Raw genomic sequence first — 27,746 nt, 5'->3', positions numbered from 1 at the left:
AATGATAAATAAAATCAAGATAACTCTAAAGGGAAAAGGGGACTATATCTGTGAGAGAGAAAAAACAGCAACAAAAAATCCCTTGATAATTCTGTTATAATGTTTGCGAAGGTGGGGACATAGTATGCAAAGTTTGTTTGGTCCATTTCTGCAATTTTGACAGTGGGATTTAGATTGTTGTTTTCTGTAATAAACAGAGAGTAGTTAGCGATATGAGTGAAGTAGTGGTGGTAAAAGGTGTGTATGTCTTCCGTAACTTTGAAGAGTAGGTTATTTCTGTTTTCAAATTTTCCTTAGCCTGTGTCCATTACTGACTGTATTTGAGGAGGCGTTCATATATCGACATATTATCATAAAATGGGTAACGAGCTACTTGGCTAGTATTTCCTGTAGCTGGCTTATGATATCTGCATTTTCTGTGACCTTGTTGTCGGCTGGTATGTACGCGTTAACCATACATATGAGTTTGTTGGTTGATTTTATTTTTAATAGGTATGCGTCCTAGTGCCTCCGTCTGGTAAGATTGTCACCGCTTTGTCAAGTTCGTGCCACCGTAGTATTGCAACTCCCCATATCCTCAGATCTCGTTATAGGCGAGTTCAGGATCTTTATTATATACAGAATTTATTGTTGAATGTCTCTAGGATGTGATTTCTACGGTGAGTAGCCAGTGTTCTTGTATGGCCAAGATGTCACATTTTTGAAGATTAATATTCACGTAGTGGGAGTTTTAGGACATTTTTGATATTCATTGGTCCCTATTTTGATTTCCAACCTCTCGTTGTTTTTGCTCGGCCTTGACCCAGAAATAATTCCCTTATATCCGGGACTTGGGAGTGTTGATTCTTCCCTTTGTTCTTTCTCAAGACTATTCTTAGAATTTGTTCCTTTTGTTTTGTTAGTATTATGTTGGTTGGTGTATTATTTTCTGGCATGTCCTTGTTTTTTATTCGGCACTCGTTGTGTTTGTGCCTTGATATATTTTACAAATATCAGTCCTGGTGTTTGTGCCTGGATATATTGTACGTGTTGCGTTCCTGGTGTTTGTATCAGGGTAAGTTGCAAGTGCGGCATTCCTAGTGTGTTTGTCTCTTGTTCTTTTGTACGTACGATACTGTTTTCGTTTTTTTTGTTAACAGACGCCGTTCAATTGCACTAGAAGTGTAACTCTTATTTGGTGTGATTGGGAATAGGTTGGCTGGTATATGGCTGTCGTACTTTGGTCGCATCCTCCATGGTTGTTGTTGATGATTTGGACGGATAATGGGTAGCTGATGGAAGATATGCATGTACACTGCGTTCTTCGTTGATGCTGTTGTTGGTGACCTGCGTTGAGATGCATGTTGTTGTTCTTGTGTCAGATTTAGGTTGATCTGCAGTTCTAAAAATTGTATATCAAGTTCCAGCTCATTCATTTCTTGTTGATTGTGGATTTTTATTTCTTTACATTGTATGTCATCTTTAGTTTGTGTTGGAGTTCTGTTTTGAAGGCGTTTGACTGGTCAAGCAGCATTTTTCTATCCTATCCTCAGTGTCTTCTTCGAGTTTGTGTTATTTATCTGGATACATTCACTTTAAGTTTTGTCTTTCTGTCAGTAGCTCTATAGTTTGTTTGTAGTCTTTATTTGTTTCCTCCAGCTGACCTATTTTTGATCGGCATATACTCAGCAGCTGTTCCTCGAGGTATTCTGTGGTTTGAGGTTTTGGCTTGCTCCTATTTGGTCTGGCTGTTCTATGTTGGTTCATTCAGTCTGGTATTATAACAGGGTCTCGTTTTTCTTGTTGTGGTGACTTTTAGTGAATTCGGCTGTGTTTGGCATTCTTCTTCTTCGTCCCTATCTCTTGTTGGGTCATTGTTGGTTTTTTTGATCTCCTTGATATTTGGAGAGCATTGTAGAGATTCGGTGTGGTTGTCCATATGTTGTTTTTCATCTAGGGTCTATCCAGGTAAGATTGTTCAGACTTCGTAACAACCAAAATAGCAAAGTAGTAGTTCATCGGTCAAATGACCATTGTTTCATTGGTAAACATGGAAGACCCAGCGACTGTATATATAGGCCAATTTAAAGCAATGGTTACGGTGATCTTGTGGCAGGATGTGCAATTTGCATGGGCACTACCGCTTTTAATCGGATTACCTTCAAGCCTCGAAAGAATCAGGACAACAAAGCAATCATCGCGGTCTCAATCGCTGGGACGAAGCTTTATGTAGATGCAAGGACCGTATCCGATAGTCTTAGCGGTCGATATACAGATATCGCCGCTTCGCGGACGGTCAGACGTCGAGCCATTTCATTACAGATATTTAAACAAAAGTTCAATTGTCTTTGCACTACAACACAATTGTTGTTTAACTTGAGGGGGCGTTTATCCGGCATGAAGCATGCCACTAGTCGTTTACATCGGAACCTGTGATAACGACGACAAATGAAAATGCGTATTTGTAAGTTTTCAGTCGTCATGGGATGAGACAGAAGAATACCATTTACGTTTGTGACCAGTCACTGGTGTAATGAACGGGATAAAATTCGCGAGGATGTCCTGGGTCATCAGATAATTTCACACTTTAATGATTTTAATAAATAGGAAAGCACTTTGTCGTTATTCAAACCAAAAAGTTTATGCTACAGAAAAGTTGTTCTATTTTTACCGATATAGAGAGAATCAGCAAGGGGAGAAGTTAGCTGTCTTATGTGCTGAATATACATTTATTATCAACTGAATACGTGCATAGTTGTGAGTATAGTTTATAATTTCATCGAAAGATTACCAAAATTTAACCTTCTTTTTTTTGGTGATACGAAGTGAAAAAAATGCATCCAGAATATTCTTTTAATACGCCCATTAAATCATAAGGCATGCTTGTCATCAAAAAGAGGAAGTTTTAATATACTTATACATATAATTCTTATTCTTAAAAAAATTAGAGAATATATCATTCCAACATCAAACAACAAGAGAATACCGAAGTGTCGACACTACTAGGGCCAAATATGAACAAAGGACAAGTTTACATGGTCACCATTCTGCTTCATCGACGGCACCTATCATGCTGATATAGGTCAAATAATCCACGTTATGATTCGTCCTCACACCGAACACACGGGAAGTGACAGCAAGGCACACAAATTATCAGATTAAAAAAATATCGACATTCAATATTCAAAAACTAAAACCTGCTACTTTGTATTTTATACTTATGTATTTATGGGGTGACAGGATGCATATTTTATGTCGAACCTTTTTTTTCTGGCATGGGTATTGTTGTATTATATATTGAAGGACACGGTTGCGATTCTTTGATCCGTCAGATTGCTGGTTGTCACACAAAGTGACCTTGATACACACTACTTGTAGCACATGCACCAGCACAGATAGAATTAGGCCATGCATACGTAATCGTCATGATATTATAATATTATATAATCTATATCTCTGTAAACACATGATACTATAATATAACAATCAGACAAAACATCCCTGCATTTAGATGATAATGTGGATGATCGAGGTCCGGTGGATTCAACAAATTACCAAGATCTCTTAAGGTATGCTCTTTATTGTATCATTCCCCATGGTCAATTTGATGCGTATACACATTTCGTTTCAGTAGATACTATACATATATTCTAGTAGTTAAAAAGGGGGAACTATTTTGTTTTGTTTTCAAAATATGTCTTCGCGAAACATGTATGTATTTTTATAGGTATTTTCTCCTTATGAAATTACTATGATAAACCATAATTAGAAAAATAGAGTTCTTATGCCTAAGCTTCATAAAGTTTTAATTGAAATTTAACACTGATATTTGCAGAAATATATTACCTCTCTATAATGGTATCTACTAGTTTAAAAATCAAAAGGCATTGCTACCAGACATTTCAAAAAAGGAACGTGAAAAAGATGATTGGGCATTTTAAAATTTGTGATATCAATCAATTTCTCCCGAATTGGTTAAATAGCCAATAAATATATGTTACCAATTCATACATGTTGCATATTTACCTCACAAATTGACAAGGACAGATAAATCTTAATGAATAATTGATCTTTTTGACAAAATATGCATATGGTGATAATATTACATATAATGTACGTATCGCTTTCATGAAAAACTTGTATCGCTTACAGAAAGGAACATTTTGTGTCACATTAATCTATTTGTAACACGGCTATCGATTGTGGGTATGTTACATCTCCATTTGCAATAATGAATGGAGGATTCTTCATTTTATATTTATCTTTTTAGATTAAATCCAATTTTACCGGAGTTAATTCCTGCATATTACCATTATTTATAAATATACGTCACTCTTAAGCAATAAAAAGTAGAGTCAGGTTACCAAAAATATAATATTTTTAAGAGAAAATATCAATATTTCCTTTTTATTTACAGGAACATATGTTGTTAACCAAACAAAGCCCTAAGTTTTCATTTGTATATTTTTTCGGTATCAACAGCGCGTGTATTCTCCATTAGGTTAATCCGGTTAACCTGAAAAGGGTTAATTTGCCTGTTACCCTAACCGGACCACCTCATCATAGTAATCAGTTGATGGGAATAACTTGCAGTTTTCACACTTTCTGCTGAAAACATTGTTGTCGTTTTCTCGTTAAGATATTAATTTGAACAATGTTTTTCAATAGTAAGATAATTGTATTGTCATACCACATTATTTTCCGGGAGTCGTTTTCATATCGGTTTTTTTATGATTCACTTTTATGATTGAGTTTATGAGTAATACATGTACATTAAAGGTAGTCAAATAAAATTTGCTCAAATAACTTAAAACTATATTAATTTTGATTTGTATATTATTTTTGTATCGCAACTTAAAATTGCTGCATCAGATAAATGAAAATGATTTATGTTGGGTACCGTTCCGTTTTGAAACTTTCACGTTAGGTTAACATGGAAAAAATAATGCTATTTTGCATAAGAGAGCTAGAGAGGGAAAGACACGTGTTGCAATTGTGAAGCTTATATCATATTCATTTCATCTTTGTTCGGTAAAATGTTTAGGCTGTTGAAAAATCACATCATTTAATTATTATTTTTTTTTAATTTTCAACAGGTCTTTTGCACACTAGGAAAGGTACATCTTAAATCATCGATGAGATTGTTAATATGAATTATACAGGTCAGTCCTTCCTCATCCATCCCCGCCGAAAAAGAAAAGAAAAGAAAGAACAAGATATAAATAATGGATTTCATTAATGCTTGTTACATTGTGCATCTATTGCCCTTACCCTGCGTCAACATGGTTAGGGCAATACATATCATATTATGCCAAAGACGCAAATAGATGAATTAAAGTATTAATCCAATCATATGGACCAACAGGTTGACGTTGCTTTTTAGTCGCCTGCTTTCGAGAATTGGAGTTAGATTGTTGAAGTTTGGTGTATGCCAGGGCACGAATCAAAAAAATACACGCATGTCCATGCAGAAATTATGCACTTAAACAACAACTTTCTTTTTTTACAAAAACTATTGTTTTAACAATCAGCGTATAATGTAGGTTTCTGTGTGTGCTCCATTTCTCTCCAACATCAAGATTACCCGCCCACGTCCATGCGAGCCATTTATAGTGATATTTATAAGTTGGAAAAACTTGGTTTATAATTGTGGTAAATCTATAAAGCTGATTTCTTATTTAGAAGTGACTTCACCGCCACAATCATTGCTATTTACTTCTGTTTCCTTAATGTTAATATAGCTGCCCCGAGTATAATACATAAAACAGTGCACTACTACATAAACAGTATCATAATGCTTTGGAAAGGTAAATCATATTGACGAAGAAACTGCTTATCCAGGGTTTCCACTGGGAAGATTATGATGTACGCTGACATAAAAAAATGGTTATCATCAATTCTTTCAAACTAAGATATTTCAGTTTCAACCAAGATACTTACATATCCGGATACTTAGATATGTTTTTTTTTTATTTGGCAGACCACATCGATGCGAGTCCCACATGTGGTGCATATCACAAATTGTATTAGTTTTCTTTTGTACTTTGCGCATATTCTGTCGCATGTATGTTGTCTAAATTATCAAAGATTAAAATTTCAAAATATACTTATTTCAAGGTCATTAAGAATATTATATAAATGTAAAATACATAAAATAGAACGAGGAAATAATGTATTTTTATATATGCATTTAACACTGTTTCAAATGGATATCTTATATTTTCAGATATTGCACTCTTCAAGTAACAAACAGTACTGTTGAAATGCAAAATGGCTTTTTTAAAATGGGAGGACTACGTCATATTTGCTATAACCCTATTTCTCTCATTGGGAATTGGTCTCTTCTATTCCTTGCGTGGCACAAAACAGAGAACAGCCAGACAATTTATACTAGGTGATGGCAATATGTGGACACTTCCGGTGGCCTTGTCTTTAATGGTTTCCAATGAATCTGGTGTAATGATGTTGGGAGTTCCGGCCGAAGTGTATATGTATGGTATGCAGTGGTATATGGCTAGCATAGCAGGGTTTTTTTCCCATTTGGTGACTCTACATCTCCTCATTCCAGCACAAAGAGAGCTCCCAATCACTAGTATGAACCAGGTACGAACATACTGTTAGCATTTGAATTTTTCACTTATATAGATATTCGCGTTTTGACTCTCTTAACTGATTGTGTCGTGGATCTTTTCGCGTTTTGACTCTCTATACTGATTGGGTCGTGGATCTATTCGCGTTTTGACTCTCTTTACTGATTGTGTCGTGGATCTATTCGCGTTTTGACTCTCTATACTGATTGTATCGTGGAACTATTCGCGTTTAGACTCTCTTCACTGATTGTGTCGTGGATCTATTCGCGTTTTGACTCTCTATACTGATTGTATCGTGGAACTATTCGCGTTTAGACTCTCTTAACTGATTGTGTCGTGGATCTATTCGCGTTTTGACTCTCTTAACTGATTGTGTCGTGGATCTTTTCGCGTTTTGACTCTCTATACTGATTGTGTCGTGGATCTATTCGCGTTTTGACTCTCTATACTGATTGTGTCGTGGAACTATTCGCATTGACAATAGTTTTTAAATCCATACATTCTATTTATGTCTGATCTATAAAATCTATAAATATTCGCGTGTGGACAATTTAGCAAACATTTCCACAACGTAGCATACTTGTTGCATATTTCTGTCTCTAAATAGAAATGAGAGGCAGGGAAAACTTGATTATGCACTGTATATTTCTATGTTTTCTAAATCAAATATTCAACAATTTTAACTGTCAACAGCAAAATGCTGAAAAAATGTATTTGAGGTATTCCATTTGCTTGAAACTTTATGAGGAGTGTATATAGCTATTACTTTGGTTAATCCTGAAATAATTTGCTGAATTGATAATCTATATATAATGTTGCATTGCTTGATAACAAGGTATATGTTGAATTGTTATAATGAAAAATAAATACATGCACTACAGATTCCAATAAGTTTGTCAACTACAGAAACGCTGTACTTAATTGTAGTGTAATGTTTTGGAGTTGTAATATCCCACCATCATTGTCCATTGTACCTTCACAGTGTGACAATTTTATTAAAAGAAATATGTTTCTGATTATCTATCCTATGACATTATGCTCCTATGTTTCTCATTTTAGTATTTTGAGCTTCGTTACAACTCTCGTGGACTCCGACTATTTGCAACAATTATTAGCCTGCTGTCATCGGTAAGCAATGTCTGCCCCGATGTATTCTATGATATCCTTTGCAACGTGAGACACGTTGATGGTTAGATAAATAGTATTTTCTTTGTGGGTGGGTGGGGGTGGGGGACGTGTAAGGACGTGTCAGGTGTTGGTGGTGGAGGAAAGCCGGAGTTCCCGGAGAAAAAACACATATTGCCAGTACCTGGCGACTGCCCTACGTAGGCCTCGAACCCGCGACCCACTGGTTGAGGGCTAGTGGTAGCAGAATTGCAGACGTCTTTACCACTTGGTCACCACGGCCCTCTGATAAGACATACTTAACAAACAAAACATTCTGTATATTAATGCACTTACTTGTATGTTGTATTTGGTATGTAAACATGAGAACTTTGGGTATCTGATGTAATATTTGTTATTTTAAATTGATTTATTTGATCACAGGCGAACTACCTTGGTAGTGTTGTATTTGTACCAGCGATTACATTGGAAATGGGTAAGAATAATATTGTTGTGATTTACAGGTCTCTGGATTTAATCAAAGTTAAAGAAAAGTGCTAATCAATCATACAAATCGTTTTATCCTGTAAGGTTATCGTTGTTATTGTTTCTTCAAATGTTTCTTTTAAGACTGGATATGGATATGTTCAATGATTTATAAACTTGCAATTCTCATGTTTGGAGGAATCTTGCAATTTTCATCAAGGTAATTTTGATAAAGTTTCTCCCGACATTTGAAACTATATGAGGAAACTGTTTATATCGACTTTGTCCCAGTAGACACGTCTTATCTGTATTGTTTGCACACATTGATCCCGTTATTATAATAAGTTCCAAGGCGGAAACCACGTCAACTATTATTGAAGTATTTGATTTATGGATTGCAGTAACTGGTATTCCAATGTGGATCTCTATCGTTACACTGACGGTCGTTGTTCTTATATACACCATTCTAGTAAGTACTCGCAAAAAATATTTTGATTTAAACACTACTCATGATTTTTGACCAATTTAAGTGTGAACACTTCCCAAACGGGATCATGTTACATGTAGTGTATTCCTGATAACAGTGGAAATAGCTTTTCGAAAATCTTATTTCTCTTAACCATGTTTTTTAGGGGGGATTCACAGCTGTAATATGGACAGACGTATTTCAAGCAGTTCTCATGTTTGTTGGAATGTTTGCGATTCTCATCAAGGTAATTTAAGAGACGGTTCCTTCAGTTTTTTCTTGTAGATATTGACATTATACTGTATAATGAAACAGTTTCAAGTTTCAAGTGAAAACGTCATATTTATATTGTTTGTTTATATTGTATCCATACTCACGAGTTTGAGAATCCTATACTTGCATCCTTAAACAAAGCAAAAGTGTAAAATATTTTCCAAATTGATATATGGAATAAATATTAGGACAAACTTACAACCATGGGTTTCCAAATGCAGGCTAATGAAGACAATGGAAAAGTTGTATGGTCGCCATCAGGATCTCGCAGAGAAATATGCTCGATGAACTGGATTATGCTTATTATAGTGCTTGTTGTTGTTTTGTTGTCACTACCTAAGTTATGAGTGATGACGTGACTTTTTCTTGGATTCGACTTTGATTTAGATGGTGGATTTCATCGATGCAGCAGAATACGCTTACCATTCCGAAACACCTGGTCTTTTTACCGTTGTTTTTGTAAACGCCTCTGATTTCAAATATTTTCTTTGTTCCTTTTTTACCATATTTTTATCGAGTTTGAGTTCGAATTATGGTTTTGGTGACACTTCGGTGTTCGGGATTCGACTTTAGTTTAAATGGCGGATTTCATTGATGAAGCTGAAGACGCTTTCCCTTCGGGAACACCTGATCTTTTAATAGTTGTTTTTCAATTGTCTCAATTTTCAGATGTTTCCTTTGTTAATAATTCACCATAGTTTTATCGAGTTTGAGTTCGAATTATGGTTTTGGTGACACTTCGGTATTCTTTTGTTGTTTTCACTCACTAAGGGTACCATTGAAGCTGGTGGAGTAAAGAACACATGGACCATAATCTGGGAGAAAGGACGGATCAACCTGCTGGAGTAAGTGGTGAATGTGATTAAATCAACTCAAGTGGACAGTATACATACAATAAACCCAATGCACAATGGCAAAACAATAATTCAATATTCGCAATATCATCGCAATCGATAAATGAGAAGCTGGATGATTCAAAGTGTGTTAAAACTGTATTTGAAAACCATTAATTAAACATTTTGACATACACACATTACAAAACGTACTAACCGAGCATTGTTTATCAGGTAGCAGATGTCATGACTACATCTGCAAATTACGCTCTGCCAATATCCCATTGAAAAACGGTGTTTGTGAGAATTACACCCATGGTATTCAAGTTAACTATTTCTCTTGAACACAAACAACAAAATTATTATCAAAATATGACTGTCTTTATATGAAGATATCAATATCGTCCAATCAGAACGGTACTTTCTATGCACTGCGAACATTTTTAGGTTCAAGTTCAAATGAAGCAAGAGCAGATTAAGTTGTGGTTTTAGTAAAAAAAATCGTATACATTTTGGTACTAGCATAACTATCCTACCGAATTGTATTATTTGACATTTCAAGTTGCGCGCTGCCTTAATTTTACGCGTGATGTTATAAACGTAAAAAGATGACAAATTAGTGGATTCCTGTTAAATACCATAGATTTAACTGGAAACCATTAAATACCTTTGTATCCTTTATGATTCATTGTTTAAAAAAATGAAGTATACTTAAATTTCTATCTTTCAGTTTTAATCCCGATCCCACTATACGTCAGTCGTTCTGGAGCCTTTTCGTTGGGGGTCTGATCAATGGACTCAGGTTGCAGTTTGCCCAGCCAACGTTTCAAAGAGTCAAGGCCACTCCTACATTATCAACCGCCAAATGGTAAAACTAGGTGTCGTAAAATGTGTGCGGAATTTTACATAGCCAATCACAAACACGTATGACTAGGACTAGAAAGCAAACAGTTATAAAAACGGTTGACATAATTTTGCATATCAGAAATATTAAATTGATACCAACATAGCCTACAAATCAATCCATAGAACGACAGACTGTGTAAGTACAATCTAATGACAAATATTCTCTACATTTTAGCATGTTTCTTCTTGCATCCATAATGTTCCTGGTTATATCCGGGCTTGCAGTTATGGAGGGAGCGATAATGTTTGCATACTATCATGCAAAAGGATGCGATCCACTTGAAGACAATCAAGTCAGAAATCAAAACCAGGTAACTTTTAGCTTAATTTGAGCTTTATTGTAGCCTATGCCTCGCCTATGTATATTTTATACTTGTATCTCAAAACATTTCACAGTTAACTGCATGCAGAAGTCGATATATTACACAAAAAGGTCTGTACTGGTGTATACCATTTGTCTGGTTATATGTAGTATAAAGACAGTTGCCCCTTTGCATCCAATGTCCGTAAACTGTTGTTTATCAGGAAACAAGACATTGTCCTCTAGCGACTTCATTAATATTCGGAAAAGTATGATCGCCATGATCTGAATGTTGAATGCTGTATGTCGATCCGCTTAACAGTCAACATCTGAATGTCGGATGTCGTATGTCGAACCACTCATTATTAAAAAATATACAATTTACAAAATTTACAAAATTAACAATTTAGCCAAGACAGAGACTCAGTTAAGTAAAGAAACTATGACTAAGTGTTTAATCTGAGCATTATCTAACCGGGTTATCTAACCTTTATGAGATCCCATGACAAATGTGGTCGTACTTTTAAAGAGGGGTATACATATAAAGCATCCTCTTTCTATTCGTGACGATGGCTTTACATATTTCAAGGTAATTTTCTTTTTCGCTTGTGCTCGAACACAGAATTTACAGTTTCGTCATACAAAAACAGCTTGGATCTACGCGGAATGGTTTACGAAATAAGGCTGGGTGATCTGTCTAAACATTTTCCTTCGTGTTGGTAAGTATGGATTATGAAATGTGTCTCATGTGAGCAAAAATTCACCAGATCAGAAAGGAAGCAGTCGGAGTCCCAGATAAATAAAACGGAAATCACAGACCATGCCACGAAGAAAGGTCACGTGATTGACTGGGATAACATCAAAGTGTTGGACAGAGAGAGCAATCTGCTCAAGCGGCAGATAAAGGAAGCCATCTGGATACGCCGCAATGGGCCAGTTCTAAATCGAGATGAGGGGGCTCAAATATTTTCGCACATCTATGACCAAGTATTAAAGAAAGCTAGTTGAATCGAGTCATTTTGGTACATCTTACAAAGTTGCCGAATCGACATCGATTTGGGGATAACTCGTGAACATTGTACACCTTTGTGTGCATACGCGTCACTGGTCATTTGTCTGATGGAGGTGACAGAATACATATAGTACTAGTCATCAAAACGTCACATAGAAATGCTTATTAATTGTGTAACAGGAAACATTTCATAAGCTGTGTGATCTGCTTTCATAGATCATTTAACTATAGAATATCTGGTCAGCCTTGTTATGGGTGACCTTAATTGACATATTGACGATCCATCCGATTTTGATGCTTACTGATTCACAAAGATATTAAATGCTAGTTTGTGGTCTTGGAGGAACAGGTAACGTGAGCCACTCACCAGCGAACATACAAATAATGTTTTCATTTCAGGCAGTTTGGCTCTGTCTATCTAGGTCTACCTTCAATTGTCGATTCACGATAAAGCAACAATTAGGAAACATATCTACTGATCAGTCTGTTGTTAAAGGATGTTTTAAAAATGTTAACAATAATTGCAAAATAAGTAGCAATATCGGCGGGCAAGTTTGCTTTGCATACCGAGCAGGAATTGTTGAGGACCCCGAAAAACCTTTCTGACTGGCAAAACCCCCCAAAACAACAATTATGCAGGGAAGGAGGATAATCATTCTGTCCAGCTGCCCGTCTGACCAGGGCTTGTCTTACAGGATCAGAGCTTTCAGACACCACCATCAGAAAAAACTTTAGTACTTCGAATTCTACAAAAGGCACTGATAACTTCTAGATGAAAAGGCGATCACTGACACAAAGCGCCAAATATCCAGAACTAGGTACTCAGCTGGAGATTATCACAAACTTGTAAGCAACGTTAATTGACCTAGGTCCATATATGATTAGTACAGCGGCGCTTTTAAATCCTGGTTCCTTTGATCACGTTAGGCATACACAAATCATTGATAGATTTGAATGTCTTGAAATGTTTCAAAACGATTATTATTTGATTTCTGTTCATGAAGTTTGATAGACAGAAATTTGCTCCGGTGTCAACATCTGAAAGAAAACCGTATTCAAGTCTCATGAGATGAGATGCATGTATATGGATGACCGCATCTCAGGATGAAACTTTGGGGGGAGGGTGGGAATTCTAGGACAACACAATTACTACCAATATTTAATTAAATTTTTGACGTTGCTATGCTGATTACAACGCTACATGCGTGCAATATCAAGATTATGTTATCAGCAAGTCGTTAAACTTAAACATGACCCAAGAGCAACATACTACATTATATTAGTCGGCTTGTAAAAGTATTTCATTATTCTAAATTATAGTAAACTAAAAAAAGTTTTTTGTTTTGTAGTTAATAGCAGTCATGGTGCGAGACATATTCCAGGACACACCCTGCCTCCCTGGACTTTTCTTGGCGGCGTTGTTTAGTGCTTCGCTCAGGTAATGTTAACGTACTTAATTACGCGCACCACGATTTTAGCATATTTTATGAAATATAAATTGTATACGTATTGGTGACCTGGCACATTCAAAATATACACAAAAAATGATATTTTAGAAAAAAATATCAGAGTAATCATAATTTATTAAGATCAATAGCTAATGTGACAAAAGCGCTAAAATAAAACTACCGCTAAAGTTAGAATTTTACAGTATCATCAATTCACAAATATAATTGTTTTTGTAGTAAATGAGATACTTCAACAGAAATGGTTTACCTTTATGTTACCGGGGTTTACAATCACAACCAGGATCCGGTTATTCTTTGGATATATTTATTCCACTCTTATAAAACCCTGTTGACCAAACAAATACAACATATAAATTTGACATGCAACCTCACATACCTCACATACTTGCATACATAACATAGTGAAAGGGAAATAACTCTATTAACAAATGCTATTATATAACATATATCTATTTTACCATATCAAATGTACATATACAGTGGTATTTATTAATCTACTCATTTCTAAATCTGTAACTGGAATATATGTATTCAGTTATCTTTTCCAAAAGGTTATAAATTCATTCTTTAAACAATTACATAAATATCATTACTGTCAAACCTATACTTTTACTATTGCAAATTACTCATACACACTTTTAAAATTCCAGATACATTCTATAGATAAAATCATAATAATATACACATTAAAACATTCTAGACCTATTGAACACTCACCCCACAGCTATTGTGTGGAGGTTTCCCCCAATTCCTCTCTATTAAGTCGGTTAAGTCAAACCAGTAGCTTTACACTAAAATGATATAAATATCCCTAATAAATAATTTGCCCATTATGAATTTGATACTAACTTATAGAAAGTTAAATTAACAAAAAGACTTATATCTTTACATACTCAATTTCACGTTGACCTTGAAATTGTTCAATGACAAAATGCCAATTACTTTTAGATAGAAAAAGATAAAATTACATAGCCACAATTGAATTACAAAAAATGGTATATTCCCTACCTTTTCTGTTATATCAGATGAACAAAAAGCTATTAAACAAATAGAGTAAAAACTTACCTGCTAAAGACTTTTTGATAATATTTCCTAAAATTCAAACTACAAAATGTTTCTATGATCTCAGCTGGTCAGGAGCAGAGTGCCCAAGTTGGCCAAAGCGTTTACACAGATAAACTGAGGCATCCGTCCCGACCAGTCATATGGCCCGTCCTTAGTCAGGTGTCAAACAACTCACTCACTCATTCACTCACATGCAAACACAGGTAAGTACATGTCACATACACAGGCAGATTCATTAAAGGTCCTTACACCATCTTTCACACCAGACAACATATGCAAATACAAAAATGTAACATTTGGTCTAGTTTATTCTGATTCTAATAGGCTAATCCTTGGTCTCTGGTGCGGCAATATATAGCATATCGACCCAATCTTTCTTTTTTTTTTGTTTTTGTCTTGAACGTTTCAGGATATTATTCATGTTTCTAAATTAAGATCCGAATATTAAACATATATGGCTTTTTGTTACATGTTTGTTGGATGTTTTATTTATCATTTTGCTAAAATCTATATTTATTTTTATTTTTATGAAAAAAACAAGTTATTGAATTCAATGATAATGTTTCAGTCATATTTGTAATTTATCTGATTCTCAGTAATTTGATATATAATATCATGATATGCAATATAGCAATGAGGACTTGGTTGATATCACTCTATCAGTTTCATGTAACAACGACTTGACCTCGACAAAAGTCCATAATTGATAAATATCAACAATACACAAATAAATAAATAAAATCAGAACGATATCAATATACCATTATAAATATTAAACAGACAAAAATCACATATTACTATATCTAATGTTTGTAACAGCTTGCTCATTGGATTATATTGGTTGCATGGCGGGGAAATATATATATTCGTTTCCAGTAGCATTTACCGTGCCATTTTCCTTTTTGCGGAGCCTCTCTTCATAAATTAGCAAGAGGCATCCTACATGAGTTCGGCGTAACTGAAGCAACGACAACAAAAGCGCAATAGCCGGATCATATTTACTATTGTGTTATTGCTTTTCTCGGTAAAATAAAAAACAAATGTTGCCCCTGTGATAGGGAAACACGTTTGTTTGTATTTTCCGAAGTTGAACATGGTTCACAAATGCGAAATAGTGATACTACACAAATATAGCGTAGCATTAGCAGCTAGATATTATCTACACTATCACATCATTTTCAACATGTAAAAAGTAACACTCGCGTATAAAAGAACGAAACACAGTCATGACTAGCTTGTTGTTTCCTTGCAACAAAGGATATCACGAATCCCAACTCATCACAGATGAAAATATTGCTAGTATGTTACCTTAATAAAGACTAATGTTTTGAAGACAAACAGGAATTGGAAACTGATTTACGAGCTTTCGAAAACCTCTCTTTCCTTTGTCAAGCAAATAGTTCAAATGAACGGTGTATCGACTCTAAACCGCTTCAAACAACTCACTAAGCCTCAGAGGGCTGAATCAAGTAAAGTCAGCTGTCAAAAATCAAAGACACTTCGCCCAATTGCACTCTGATACTGCAGGCAGTCAGGGGCCGAGTAACACATTTACCCATTCCCTTAATGAATGATGTTAAAATGGCGTCATGAAAATGTCTCAGCTGATGGCCCCATTCGTCTCTGTTCATCGAATTTCCTTCTCTCCTTACCAAGATGGATTCTTTGATTTTGCTGACTTTCCAGTTGTTCTCCCTTTCAAGTACTTTCGAATTGTTCCAGTCTATGGTGGTTGAAGGGTGTTAGCATGGTGTGTATTGGCCGATTTATTTATTTCCTCCGATGTTTTACTTGTATTTCTAGTGTAGACTTGCTGTATGTTATCCTGTTTACTTTCAGTACCATGTCATCAGTATTAAGTGCGATGTCTGCCATATTCTTGGAAGATATCGTCAAACCACACACCAAACCTATGTCTGACAAACAGGCTATACGAATCGCACAGTTATCAGGTAATTTATATATCACGCCTTTAATGTAGATAAAATATCAAATTTATCTTTTTAATGGACAATTTACCGAAGTCATTATCTTGTCACAAAATCCTTCATTGTATTATTTTTAGAGACTCCTTATGAACAATTTATGTTGAGATATAAACAAGAGGCAATGCTTTCTTGGAGTTCCTAATCAGTAATAAAGAATCCCTAATGGTATATTTATACCTTTAAGTTGCAGTTGTTGGTGCATTTCTAACTAATCGACCAAGCGCGAACGGGTTTTTATATTTGTAAAAGAAAATTTCTTCCCAGCCGAGGCAAGAAGCTACATTCACCATTACGTCACATAATTTCTTTGGAAAACAAGCACAAATATTTATTCCGGATCAATAGCACCTTCTTAACATAATCTTTATCGTCGTTATAAATGAGTTATAACACCTATTAAATTTATTTCACCTTTAAATCTACTGATATCGTAGTTTGTGCATTTTTAAATTCTCCTGTGAGAAAAAGTTACGTGAAAAATCAACCTTTCTGAGTCGTCGATCTAATTGTATATGTTGATAAGCCGCCCAATAAGAGGCCAGGTTGGTGACCAATTCAACTCAAGGAGGGGGGAATCTGAAATTGCCAAGAGGAATGCTTGGCAAATTAAAAATCTTAACCATAGATATGAGAATCTCCATCTCACCTCGATTGGGGTGAATTATTCTTTTTATCTTACCCTGTTGACCCTGTCATATACAACGTTGACCTTTTGGACTCAATGCATTGTTGACGTGACGTCATGCTATTGTTATGACAGGGATTCCCTCTGTCACTATCTTTAGGTGAAAGAGGGATATCTCGGTATCTGACAATTTTAAGTGTGTTAGTTGACTAAATAGTCCCTTTATCATGTGCTTAGGTATGAATATGTTTGCTATAATTACACTCTGCCTGAAGATAGTTTTGTTTTGAATATATGGACATGTGTGCATTGTTATAGTTAATCATTCAAACAAAAATGATTTAACATACATGTATATCACATTAGGAACGATAAATGTAATGAACATCTGTTCATAATATTGCAAATATCATAAACGTATTTGTGGTATTAATCGAGGACATTTTTTTCTGACAACTTCCAGTACTGGGTTTTGGAGGTCTGGCTATAGCTATCGCATTTGGTATTTCTGGCATCGAAGGACCTGTTTCACGAGTATGAACTTTATTGTTATGCTTAAATAACTGATAATAGATTGAGGTTATGAGGAAATGCCTAACTTACAAAAACATCACTTATCATAATATCATCTTTTTTAATTGTGTTTATGCTTGTTATTCCCTTGGATCTTTTCGCCATAAGCAGAGGTAAAAAACTTAAGGGTCAGTACAACTGAAGTATTGATGCATTATCTTACCTTTTTTCAAACAAGAATAGATTAATTGTGTGTGTCCATCTGATATAAATATAATTTCTATATGATAATACGACACATATTACATATTTCACTATCAATATTCGTATAAAATTAGATTTTGTCAAAAAAGAAATTCATTTACATGTAGGTTTTTCGTGTCCAAATATCTTACACTGATTTTTTGGAATATTTGACAAATCTATATATTGATTATTTCTACATATTAGATACTTGACATAACTGAAGCGTGCTTGAGCGGAACTGTCGGAGGCTTGTTCCTCCTTGGATGGTTCGTTCCTATAGCAAATTCAGTGGTAAGTCTTTGCTGCATCTAACAGAACTACAAAACAAATAAGGAAAACAACTTATACAAAATTTAGAAAAAAATACGTTTTTACTTTCAACTGTAGGGGTTTTAATGTTTATAAATATAATCACTGAACACTTTCTAAACCAGCCACCGGATTTGTTCCTCTTCCTCTCTTTGAAGTAATACCGGCATGAGTAAGTTATTTGGTTGTTTTCCCAGGGCGGTTTAGCCGGTGGCGTGGTCAGTTTCGTCGTCGTTGGATGGATATCATTCGGAAAGTTAATTTCAAAAGGAGTTCGTGTAAGTCCACAATTAGAGCCGGCTTCAACGGAGAACTGTCCAGTCTTTAATTTTTCCAGTGCAACTTCATACGAAAATACCTCAGCCTTGTGGAATGATTTTACTTACACAACGGAGGCGGCTCCAACGTCACTGGATTCTGGACAGTAAGTTCATTATATTAAAAATATACGTACTACCAACAGATGGACGTTTGTTTTTACTTAATGATAGCTTGATGACATCACCAGCTGGTTCCTCTTAACGACCACCTTTTTAACATCCGTTAATGGATAAACACTTTCCTCGCCCCCCCCCCCCCTTTGGCATTTTAGTGTTATTTATCGCATGCCGCGAGAATTTCTGGCACCTGACTTTATTAACTCGGCACATTGTGGTATAGTTAGATGCTTTCAGCGGTAAAAAGTCGAGCCACATGTTATTGACACTCTTTCCTTTACAAAGGAAACAGACGTTTCCGAAAAGTGACAAATAGGTCTTCAATTATTGTTTGTTTTCAAAAACAAATTTGACTACGTACCGATGTACATACAATTTGTTTTGTATTATGTATTGACAGACCGGGTTTATATGCACCATATTTAGTATCTTAATTTACGTATGTTTCTATTATATGTATAAACTAACAAGTCTATATGTATTCAGTTTATTTACATATAAACAAAGACCCTAGGTGTACTGTTCTTTTACACTTTATCTGCAGGCAAGGTTTGGACGTACTCTACTCTCTATCCTATAAATGGTTAACGCCCGTCGGAATCTGTTTGGTACTTATTGTTGGATCGCTCGTCAGCCTTCTGCAAGGTAATGAATTGTATAGAATTAGCCAAACAGTAGTACAAACCAATTCAAATTGCTTTTATTTGTATTATAACACCAATGCATGCTTTTTGGAGACAAAATAGATACGTTTCCCCAAACTGGACGTTCAAGTTACTGCACTTGATCTGATAGCAATTTCAGTGCTTGAAATGTCTCTCTTTGTGTGCACCTTCCTATTTAAATTTCTTTAACAGTTCCTCATGTTGTTGGCTGGAAATCAAAATAAAGTAAAATTAAAATAATCCAAATATGTCTTTTTCTCTAACAGATCATAAGCCTGTTCATCCGTCACTAGTTGTACCAGTTTGTGATTATCTGTGTGTCTGCTTCCCGGAAAGTATCCGAAGGATATTCCGGTGCGGAGTCAAGTATCCAAAGGCAAATGAAGTGAGTTAATAATGGTTTACAGATACAAATACTTTATTAAAGTCTCACCTTCCACCAATTCAAATGTTATACAATGTCATAAAACTAATTTACGTAAACAAATGCTAAAAACTACTCTAAAAGAATTAAAAGATAATATGTCTCTTATATACATGTAGAAACACCAAAATGAGAGACACGAATAAAAACACACTATGCAATATATCTATTAGTCAAAAGTAAATCATGTTTCAGTTATTATTCCTTTTTGCGCTGAAAGCAAATACATCATAAGTAGTGTAACATTTGCCTCAAAAAGACGATACATGATTTGCAAATATAATTTCTGTAAAAATGATAATAACTTTGACAGTAATCACATGCGTATATCTATATATGTTATTTGTACGCTCATTATGCTTCACTCTCGCTATACTCTTACTTAATGTACATAAACCCATATCGTTTGATTTCTTTGACAAGGCAAGGGGGTGGGGGTGGAACTAGCACTAAGAACGCTCTTGGTTAACAGAGTAGATACGAATGAACATAGGTAATAGTTCTCCTTAATGTTGTAATATGGGCGGCAGATTAATTATTTTCTTTCATATCAGCATAAACACAAAGGAACCGTCAGACTTTCAAGGTGACCACATTAGTCACCTCTGACGATTACTGACTGTGTGATTATGAAGGTCAGTTTCCTCGAACTTGTGAGGGAAGAAAGGCGTCTGTTGTTAACGTTTACTGGATAACGGTTAAAAAGGTCGTTACTCATGGTACAATTTACAACAAAAAGTTATATTTATAGGAACTTGCAATAAACCGTTATCGATACTCCAGGGGTTCCGCTCTATTTCGCGGTTTCCAACCCTGGAATATATACTTGCAAAATCAAAGGTTCAGTGTACACCACCTTGTAGATGAAACGAGATATCGTGTACATCGAAAGTATCTGTTGGTTGTATAGCGGTAAAATTGACTGGCTTTGAAGCCGGGTGTCTCTGTTGTATTCTTCAAAGGACAGGTGTCGGCCTAGTAATTGTTCAGATTAAGTTATTTGATACCAATCGAATTGCAAGGCGCGTGCCTTCAGTTTTGCTAGGAAATATTACATGGGTGCAGAAAGCAAAAGCAAGCGTTAACCCTTGAGTATCGAGGATTTCAATACACATGATAACCTGAAATATTGTTGGTTCACGTAATGGAAACATCCGATTCCGTGTTAATGACATCGGAAAGACAAGTACTATTGCATCCACCTTATTGTATTAAAATAATACATTGATTTCGAAAAATTTTCAGTGCACTTTATAAAAAAATAAACATTAAGATTTTTAGAAGATGTCCTATTATCTTAATTAAAGGGACATCACGTGAAGAGACATATTTTTGTTAATATATGTATGTATTGTACGCACCTCCACTTATGTTACCTCGCTATCCCAATATTCATGGTCCGTTCCAAATGTCCAGTTTGACCACTTGAATTGTTCGGGAAAGCCCTGCTAAAAATAGCGCCGATAATGTCACATGACTAGGCTGTAAACACAAGTGGTGTGAGCGTTCTAAGTCCGTTTTCAAACTTATTGAACAATAATTATTCATCATCAGATGTTAATTGCACACTTGCCAATATTCAGAATTTAAAGTTATTTGTTGCCAATAAAATTGAACAAGGGATGGGGCACAAATTTTTACAATTTATCACAGCCTTCTCCCGTCATACATTTGCAATTAAATGCCAACAATGATAATAGGCATAAACATAAAGTAGATATATATAAATACATATTGAATTTAGTACCGGAATGTCACCGGTACAGATGGTACGGGGCTAGACACCTTCCCTCAACCATGGGAAACCTTTCTGTAAAAAGGAATATTGACGAGACGAATATCCCTTTTCAAATGTTTACATAAATTGCATATATGCAATGACAAACTACACGCGTATAAAAAAAGAGAAACGTTTGTGAATTTATTTATTACATTGTACAACTCAATGTCTTTGCCAATTTTTTTTCTCTATACCATGCATATAAATGTATGTATAACACTTATAGTAAATCATATTAGCCATCACACACAATAAACTGTATGGCAAAACCACTACGTGTACATGTACAAGATGTGTCAGATATGGAAAGTGTTGAGATACCTGATAATTATTTTCAATACTTTACAGAGATTAAAGCATACTTGTAAATGGACCTTTTTTATGTTGAGACAACTTATCTTTAATCAGTTCCTTTTGTCCGAAACAGAAGCAGTAGTTATCGGCAGCACGCGCCATTTTTACAACGTATTAAAATATTTTTTCTCCTGTTTTCAATACGTATTCCGATTCTGTCTGAAGTCGAAAATTTATTCTTTATAGAGAAAAGGATGTTACATGATCATACATTCTAAGTCAACATCATAGGAAAACATGAACTGTTGAAAAAATACGATTTAAAAAAAATGCGATCCTATTTACTAGAAGTAGGTTCTCCTTCCTCAGTTATTCATCCTGGTCCGTCATTTTGACATTCTTAATCTAGCTGCGATAACATAGCTTTCTAACGAAGAGCAATTTTTTTTATATATTGCGTCGTCGCGCCAGAGGAGGCCGGGTATTCATATTAGGACTAATTTCAATCTTGCATGTCAAAACAAAAAAAATCGTTTAATTCAGCAATATAATTAAATCATACCGTTTTACTGATCCCGGTAATATTATAAATTATGTAAATCTAATAGCGCACTATCTCATTTGACCCCGAGTACCGACAGAGGAGTGATGCCGTGGCCATCACAACAGTTATCCATTGGAGGGCCTCATGGCAAAATCAAACTAACTAGTCACTTATCCCTTCCTTTCGCATAAACCACTGTATAATTATAGAAACACAAAGTAAACTCTCTTCGATACATGCCCATTAACATTTTAAACTAAGTTCATCTGTGTTCAAACTCGCACAATGATACTAGCGAGGTTAATAGTTTTAGATATTTATTCATAACATAAACAGCGCTAGCATTTCTGTCAATTTCATTTCATCTTAACCGGCTATCCGGAAGAATACATGCACCGTACTAACTGCTAGCGCAGTTATTTTCTACTTTAAATACTTCCCACCTGTAATAATGATTCCTTAACGTGCCCCTTGCGCTATCTTTTGACCATTTGGCAACTTTTCGCTTCGGACACGGTACAACACTTTTCTTTCGCTTATTTCACACGGCCAGTCATTTTGTTTACAAAGAAATGGTGTGCTATACGCATGCGCCTGTAGAGGGAAATCCCTGAACGTACCGATGGTTATCTTAGATTTAATCATTTTTATGAATCTATTTCAGCCAAATCCGATCGTTATTTTCTATAAGGAGTCTCACTTGATATGTTTATGCAGTATTTGAAAAAAAGAAAACAAAAAGTTGCTTCAGCGTGATGCCCCTTTAAAGAGGATATTGATTGAATATCGACTGCTGTATTTTCACCTTCTGATTGTTTTAGGGAAGTGCTGAAGACTCCGTGACTGCAGAACTAACTGTTCAAGTGTGTTCTGCTCCAGAACATATGCCATTAGATCAAGGCAATCAAAACTCGGTTTGGTAACATGGTATTTTTTAAGTTGGTTTGCATTATTTTATTTGATGACATAATTCACTGACCTTTTCCTATATATGCCGAAATAACATATTTTCGACTATTTTGAGCATTTTCCCAAAACGTTACTGCACCGTACAATATTCCGGATTTGCCGTGCACTATTTGCGTTTGATATTGCACGGTTTTACACAAACGCACTCTTGACTCAGATTTCCGACTTCGTCCACGGAAAATCAAAGCGCTTTAGTGACGCCGGACTCCCTAACGCTCCATAACAACCATATACAATGGCAGGCGACGGGCGTTTTTTCAAGTGCTGGAGTCCGACCTAGCCGATTTATTGGTCTCAGCTGATAGTAAAAACACCAAAAAGGCCATACAATATTCCGAACGAATATTTAGTTCTTTCTTGAGGGCAGAAGGATGTAGCTTGGAGATAATGACATCGAAAACCGAAGAAGAAATCAATAGGATTATGAGAAAGTTTTTTTGGTGTCAGTGAATTATGTAATAAAGCAAATATCTGATGGCTTACTGTGCGCTAGTCCCGAATATTTGCCCCTCGGTGGTGGTAATCAACAAGTGTTATATTGCACTCGGCCTACGGCCTTGTGCAATATAACACTTGTTGATTACCACCACCTCGTGTCAAATATTCTGGACTAACGCACAGTAAGCCATGAAATATTTGTATAATATTTACCATGCTATATCATTGACCCTATATAAGCCTGTGCTGTTCAGATATCATTATTCATTAGAATTATTTCAATTTATACACGCACACCAATAGGCACATTAAATTATGGTCCCAGGATACCCAGGAAAGCTGTACCAGGGTACTTACTACTGACTCACCCAATAATTGGTATATACTTAGATCACAGGAGGTCTCGGGTCTCCTCCTCTGTTCCCCATCCTCACCGTTAGTACTATATATCAAACCAAAACAATGAACACTGATTACGATTGATAACAGAAAATCGAAATAAATAAACAAATAATAAATTCTACTTTTAAAATGCACTCAGATTATGGTCTCAGTCAAAAGAGCACCACGCCGTTTACTTTGCGGCACCAGCTGCCCGCTGGCAGGGCCTACTGCTGAATATCATTATACATAAGCACTATTTCAATCACACATTAAAATATGGTCCAAGGATACCCAGCGAGGCTGTATCAGGGTGGATTTCTACTGATCATCCCATTAATTGGTATATACTGAGATCCCTGGAGGTCTGGGGTCTCCTCCTCTGTGCCCCTACCTAACCGCACATACTACATACATTGTATCTACACAGAACATCAATAATGTCTAATACACAAAGCAGTTGCGTCCCCCGGGAGGTAATCCCCTCCCCTCTTTTCGATACACGACCTTCTCTCGGCCCAAAGTCAATCACAATCCGCCATTCCAGTCACACCTTTATCCCTTAACGGTAATGCCCATATCAGAGTAGATATTTCCCTGTAAAACACTAGTATATTTCCCTACATGTATCCATTAAGTAGCCCCTCCCTACCCACTATACTCATATCCTTACTAATGTCACATGACTCCGAAATAAATAAATATGTCGCAAAGCAGATAGATACAAGGAGAAAGCAGCAGTGTAGTTTTATATGAAAGCTGACATTTGTGTTGTCTTGAAGCACCGACAAAGAGATAAATGCAACGACGTCAGTTCCAGAATTTTCCGGTAATATTTCATCCTTCCGGAAATAACCGATGAAGGCCGATGAAAGTGATGAAATATGTGTTATTTTGAAAATTCTGAAATTAGGAAAAGCATTTGGTCATGATACTATAAGTCATCATATGCTAAAATTTACAGTGAATTCTATATGTAAGCCATTGTCAATTCTTTTTAATATGTCAATAAAATTCTAAAATATTCCCTGAAATATGGAAACATGGTATTATTTTACCTCTGTTCAAAAAGGGTGATAGACACTTGGTGTCAAATTACCGACCAATTACTTTGTTGTCTTGTATAGGTAAGGCTTTTGAAAGAGTTGTATTTAAACACATCTATAATTTTTTCCTTGATCATTCTTTATTTTACGAAAAACAATCTGGTTTTATGATTCATTATTCCACTGTCCATCAGCTAATAGAAATTTACCATAATATATGTTGTTCATTAGAAGAAAAAAAACATACTTGTCTAATTGTTTGTGATATATCGAAGGCTTTTGACCGAGTTTGGCATAGGGGTCTTTTACATAAATTACATGCTTATGGTATTAGAGATGGTTTACTACATTGGTTTAAAAATTACATTTCAAACAGACAACAACAGGTTCTTGTTAAAGGTGTGTATTCTAATATAGGTTACACAAATGCTGGTGTACCACAAGGAAGTGTGTTAGGTCCTCTGTTATTTTTGGTTTATATTAATGATATTGTTGATAATTTAAATTGTATTTCACGCTTATTTGCTGATGATACCTCTTTGATGTATTCTTCGTCTTCTCATGCTGATATTGAAATGTGTGTAAACAGAGATTTGGAAAAACTTGACAAATGGTCACGGGACTGGCTTACTAAATTTAATCAACAGAAAACTGATGTGTTATTTATATCTAATTCGCGAAATATACTTCCTTTACAGATTTGTTTTGGTACTGAGACTCTGAATTGTGTTGAAAGTCATAAACATTTAGGCGTAATATTTAGTGCAGATGCAAAATGGTCTTTACATATTTCCGAAATTCAAAAAACATGCATGAAAAAGGTATCAGTACTACGAAAGTTTAAATTACTGTTGAGTAGGAAAACTTTGTTAAGAATATATAAAGTATTTGTGTTGCCTGTGTTGGATGGTTGTTCTCTGGCAGATCTAACTAAACTTGAACAAGTTCAGCTTGAAGCAGCAAGAATTATTACTGGCCTACCCACTTTTTCTAGTAAACAATCACTTTATAAAGAATCCCTATCTGAAAGAAGAAAACTTAAGAAACTTTCCCTAATGTACAAACTCCATAATAAACAAACACCTTCTTATTTAACTAACATTCTTCCTCCTAAAGTATGCGAACGCAATAGCTACAACTTGAGAAATACTGAAAACTACACTGTTCCCAATTTCCGTCTGTCTAGTTCATTCCAATCCTTTATTCCTTCTTCTATAAGACTATGGAACGATTTACCAAAAACTGTCAGAGAGCAGCCATCCATTAACGTTTTTAAATAATCGATTGAGCGTAACCAAGGTTACTTGTTGCCTATTTTTTTTTCATGTAGGAAATCGAAAACTAAATATTTTACATACACGATTGCGTCATTCATGTAGTAGTTTAAATTATGATTTGTATAGAGTTAATATTGTAGGTGAACCAATGTGTGCATGTGGAAATGAGTGTGAAAATGCAGTCCATTACTTTTTTGATTGTATGCTGTATATCAGACAAAGACAAATTTTGATTGATGATATCTCACGTTATTGTAATATTTCTCTAAATGTTATTATGTACGGTTCTCCAAATTTGTCAGATGAAGACAATGAAAATATCTTCCATATAGTCCAAACCTACATTAAAAATAGTAACAGATTTTAAGGTCAGTAGTATTATCCTATCATCTCTCTTTCTTATTCTTCTAAATTTCTTTTCTTCCCTTTTCCCTTCCTTTCTTCTTTGTTCATATATATATTATAAATATATTTGTTGTTGTTGTCATGTAATCAATATAATGAAATGTATTGGAGAGGGCGTTTCTAAGTTGAGATAACTTGTGCCTAATCCTTTTTGTTGAATGACAAATAAAAAAATGTTTAAATCAAAATGAAGGCCGATGAATTGTGACGTGCACGTGCTTGTGACGTCATAGTATGATAGTCTCTGAACGAAGTTTCATGCCTGTTGTTATTACATTTTATGTGATAGTCTTTTTTCACTCAGAATGTATATTATTTGTCATCAAAATAAACAAGTAATAAAACATGAAGATTGTTTTCGCTATATGAAGATATTCATGTATGGGATGAAAAACAATTGTCTTTGCTTCAAGGATATACTTCCTGTTTCCCCACTGGACGTCTACTTCCGGACAAAATAAATTGAAGGCAAGGTGTAGCAAGGGGAAGCAACCAGTATCTGTACTAGCAAATAACTTATCAAGTAAATTTCTGAAAAAACTATTTTGTTATCCAGGCCAAACTAACAACATGTGCCACAGATCCTCCTTTGTAGCTTTACAAACAGGACAAATATCCGTATAGATATACCAATCTTGAATAATTGCTGACGCGTAAAAATAGCATTTTTTGCACAATTTTAAAATGTAATTCACTGATTTCAACAGGATAATTAGATGCATTTACAATGCAAAAACTTGACAAACCCGTTCACATGGAAACCTATTTTCCCAAAACTCGACCGCTACCGGCGCGACAAAAGTAACATCTACCAGTACGTTGTAAATAACCCGTGTAGAACGTGGTGACACGCGCACGCCGTCTGCTCTTTGTAATGTTACAACGGGATCTACCAAACACGTTTGATCGTAAATATGACTT

The 27,746-nt window shown here is 35.3% G+C and overlaps 1 protein-coding gene across 2 annotated transcripts; it reads left to right on the top strand.

The window, feature by feature from the left end:
* The first annotated feature begins 3,468 nt into the window (after positions 1 to 3,468).
* On the top strand, positions 3,469 to 23,780 carry LOC110447888 (sodium-coupled monocarboxylate transporter 1-like). 2 transcript variants are annotated; one of them, XM_021493853.1, is made up of 18 exons: positions 3,469 to 3,548; positions 5,076 to 5,141; positions 6,206 to 6,582; positions 7,629 to 7,697; positions 8,118 to 8,169; positions 8,561 to 8,628; positions 8,792 to 8,872; positions 9,670 to 9,743; positions 10,462 to 10,599; positions 10,813 to 10,948; positions 13,300 to 13,388; positions 16,324 to 16,436; positions 17,561 to 17,631; positions 18,061 to 18,147; positions 18,363 to 18,589; positions 19,147 to 19,247; positions 19,534 to 19,652; positions 23,131 to 23,780. In XM_021493853.1, the coding sequence occupies exons 3-18, from the start codon at positions 6,250 to 6,252 to the stop codon at positions 23,230 to 23,232; spliced, it is 1,860 nt and encodes a 619-aa protein (XP_021349528.1). In that variant the 5' UTR covers positions 3,469 to 3,548; positions 5,076 to 5,141; positions 6,206 to 6,249; the 3' UTR covers positions 23,233 to 23,780. The 2 variants fall into 2 exon arrangements, with proteins under 2 accessions (XP_021349528.1, XP_021349530.1); XM_021493855.1 differs by lacking the exon at positions 5,076 to 5,141 and having other exon boundaries at positions 3,481 to 3,548.
* Positions 23,781 to 27,746: the final 3,966 nt, after the last annotated feature.

This window comes from Mizuhopecten yessoensis, unplaced genomic scaffold (genome assembly GCF_002113885.1).
Source record: "Mizuhopecten yessoensis strain PY_sf001 unplaced genomic scaffold, ASM211388v2 scaffold3645, whole genome shotgun sequence".
Classification (NCBI taxonomy): domain Eukaryota; kingdom Metazoa; phylum Mollusca; class Bivalvia; order Pectinida; family Pectinidae; genus Mizuhopecten; species Mizuhopecten yessoensis.
Note: the sequence above shows the minus strand (reverse complement) of the source record. Positions and strands in the feature narration are given on the sequence as shown.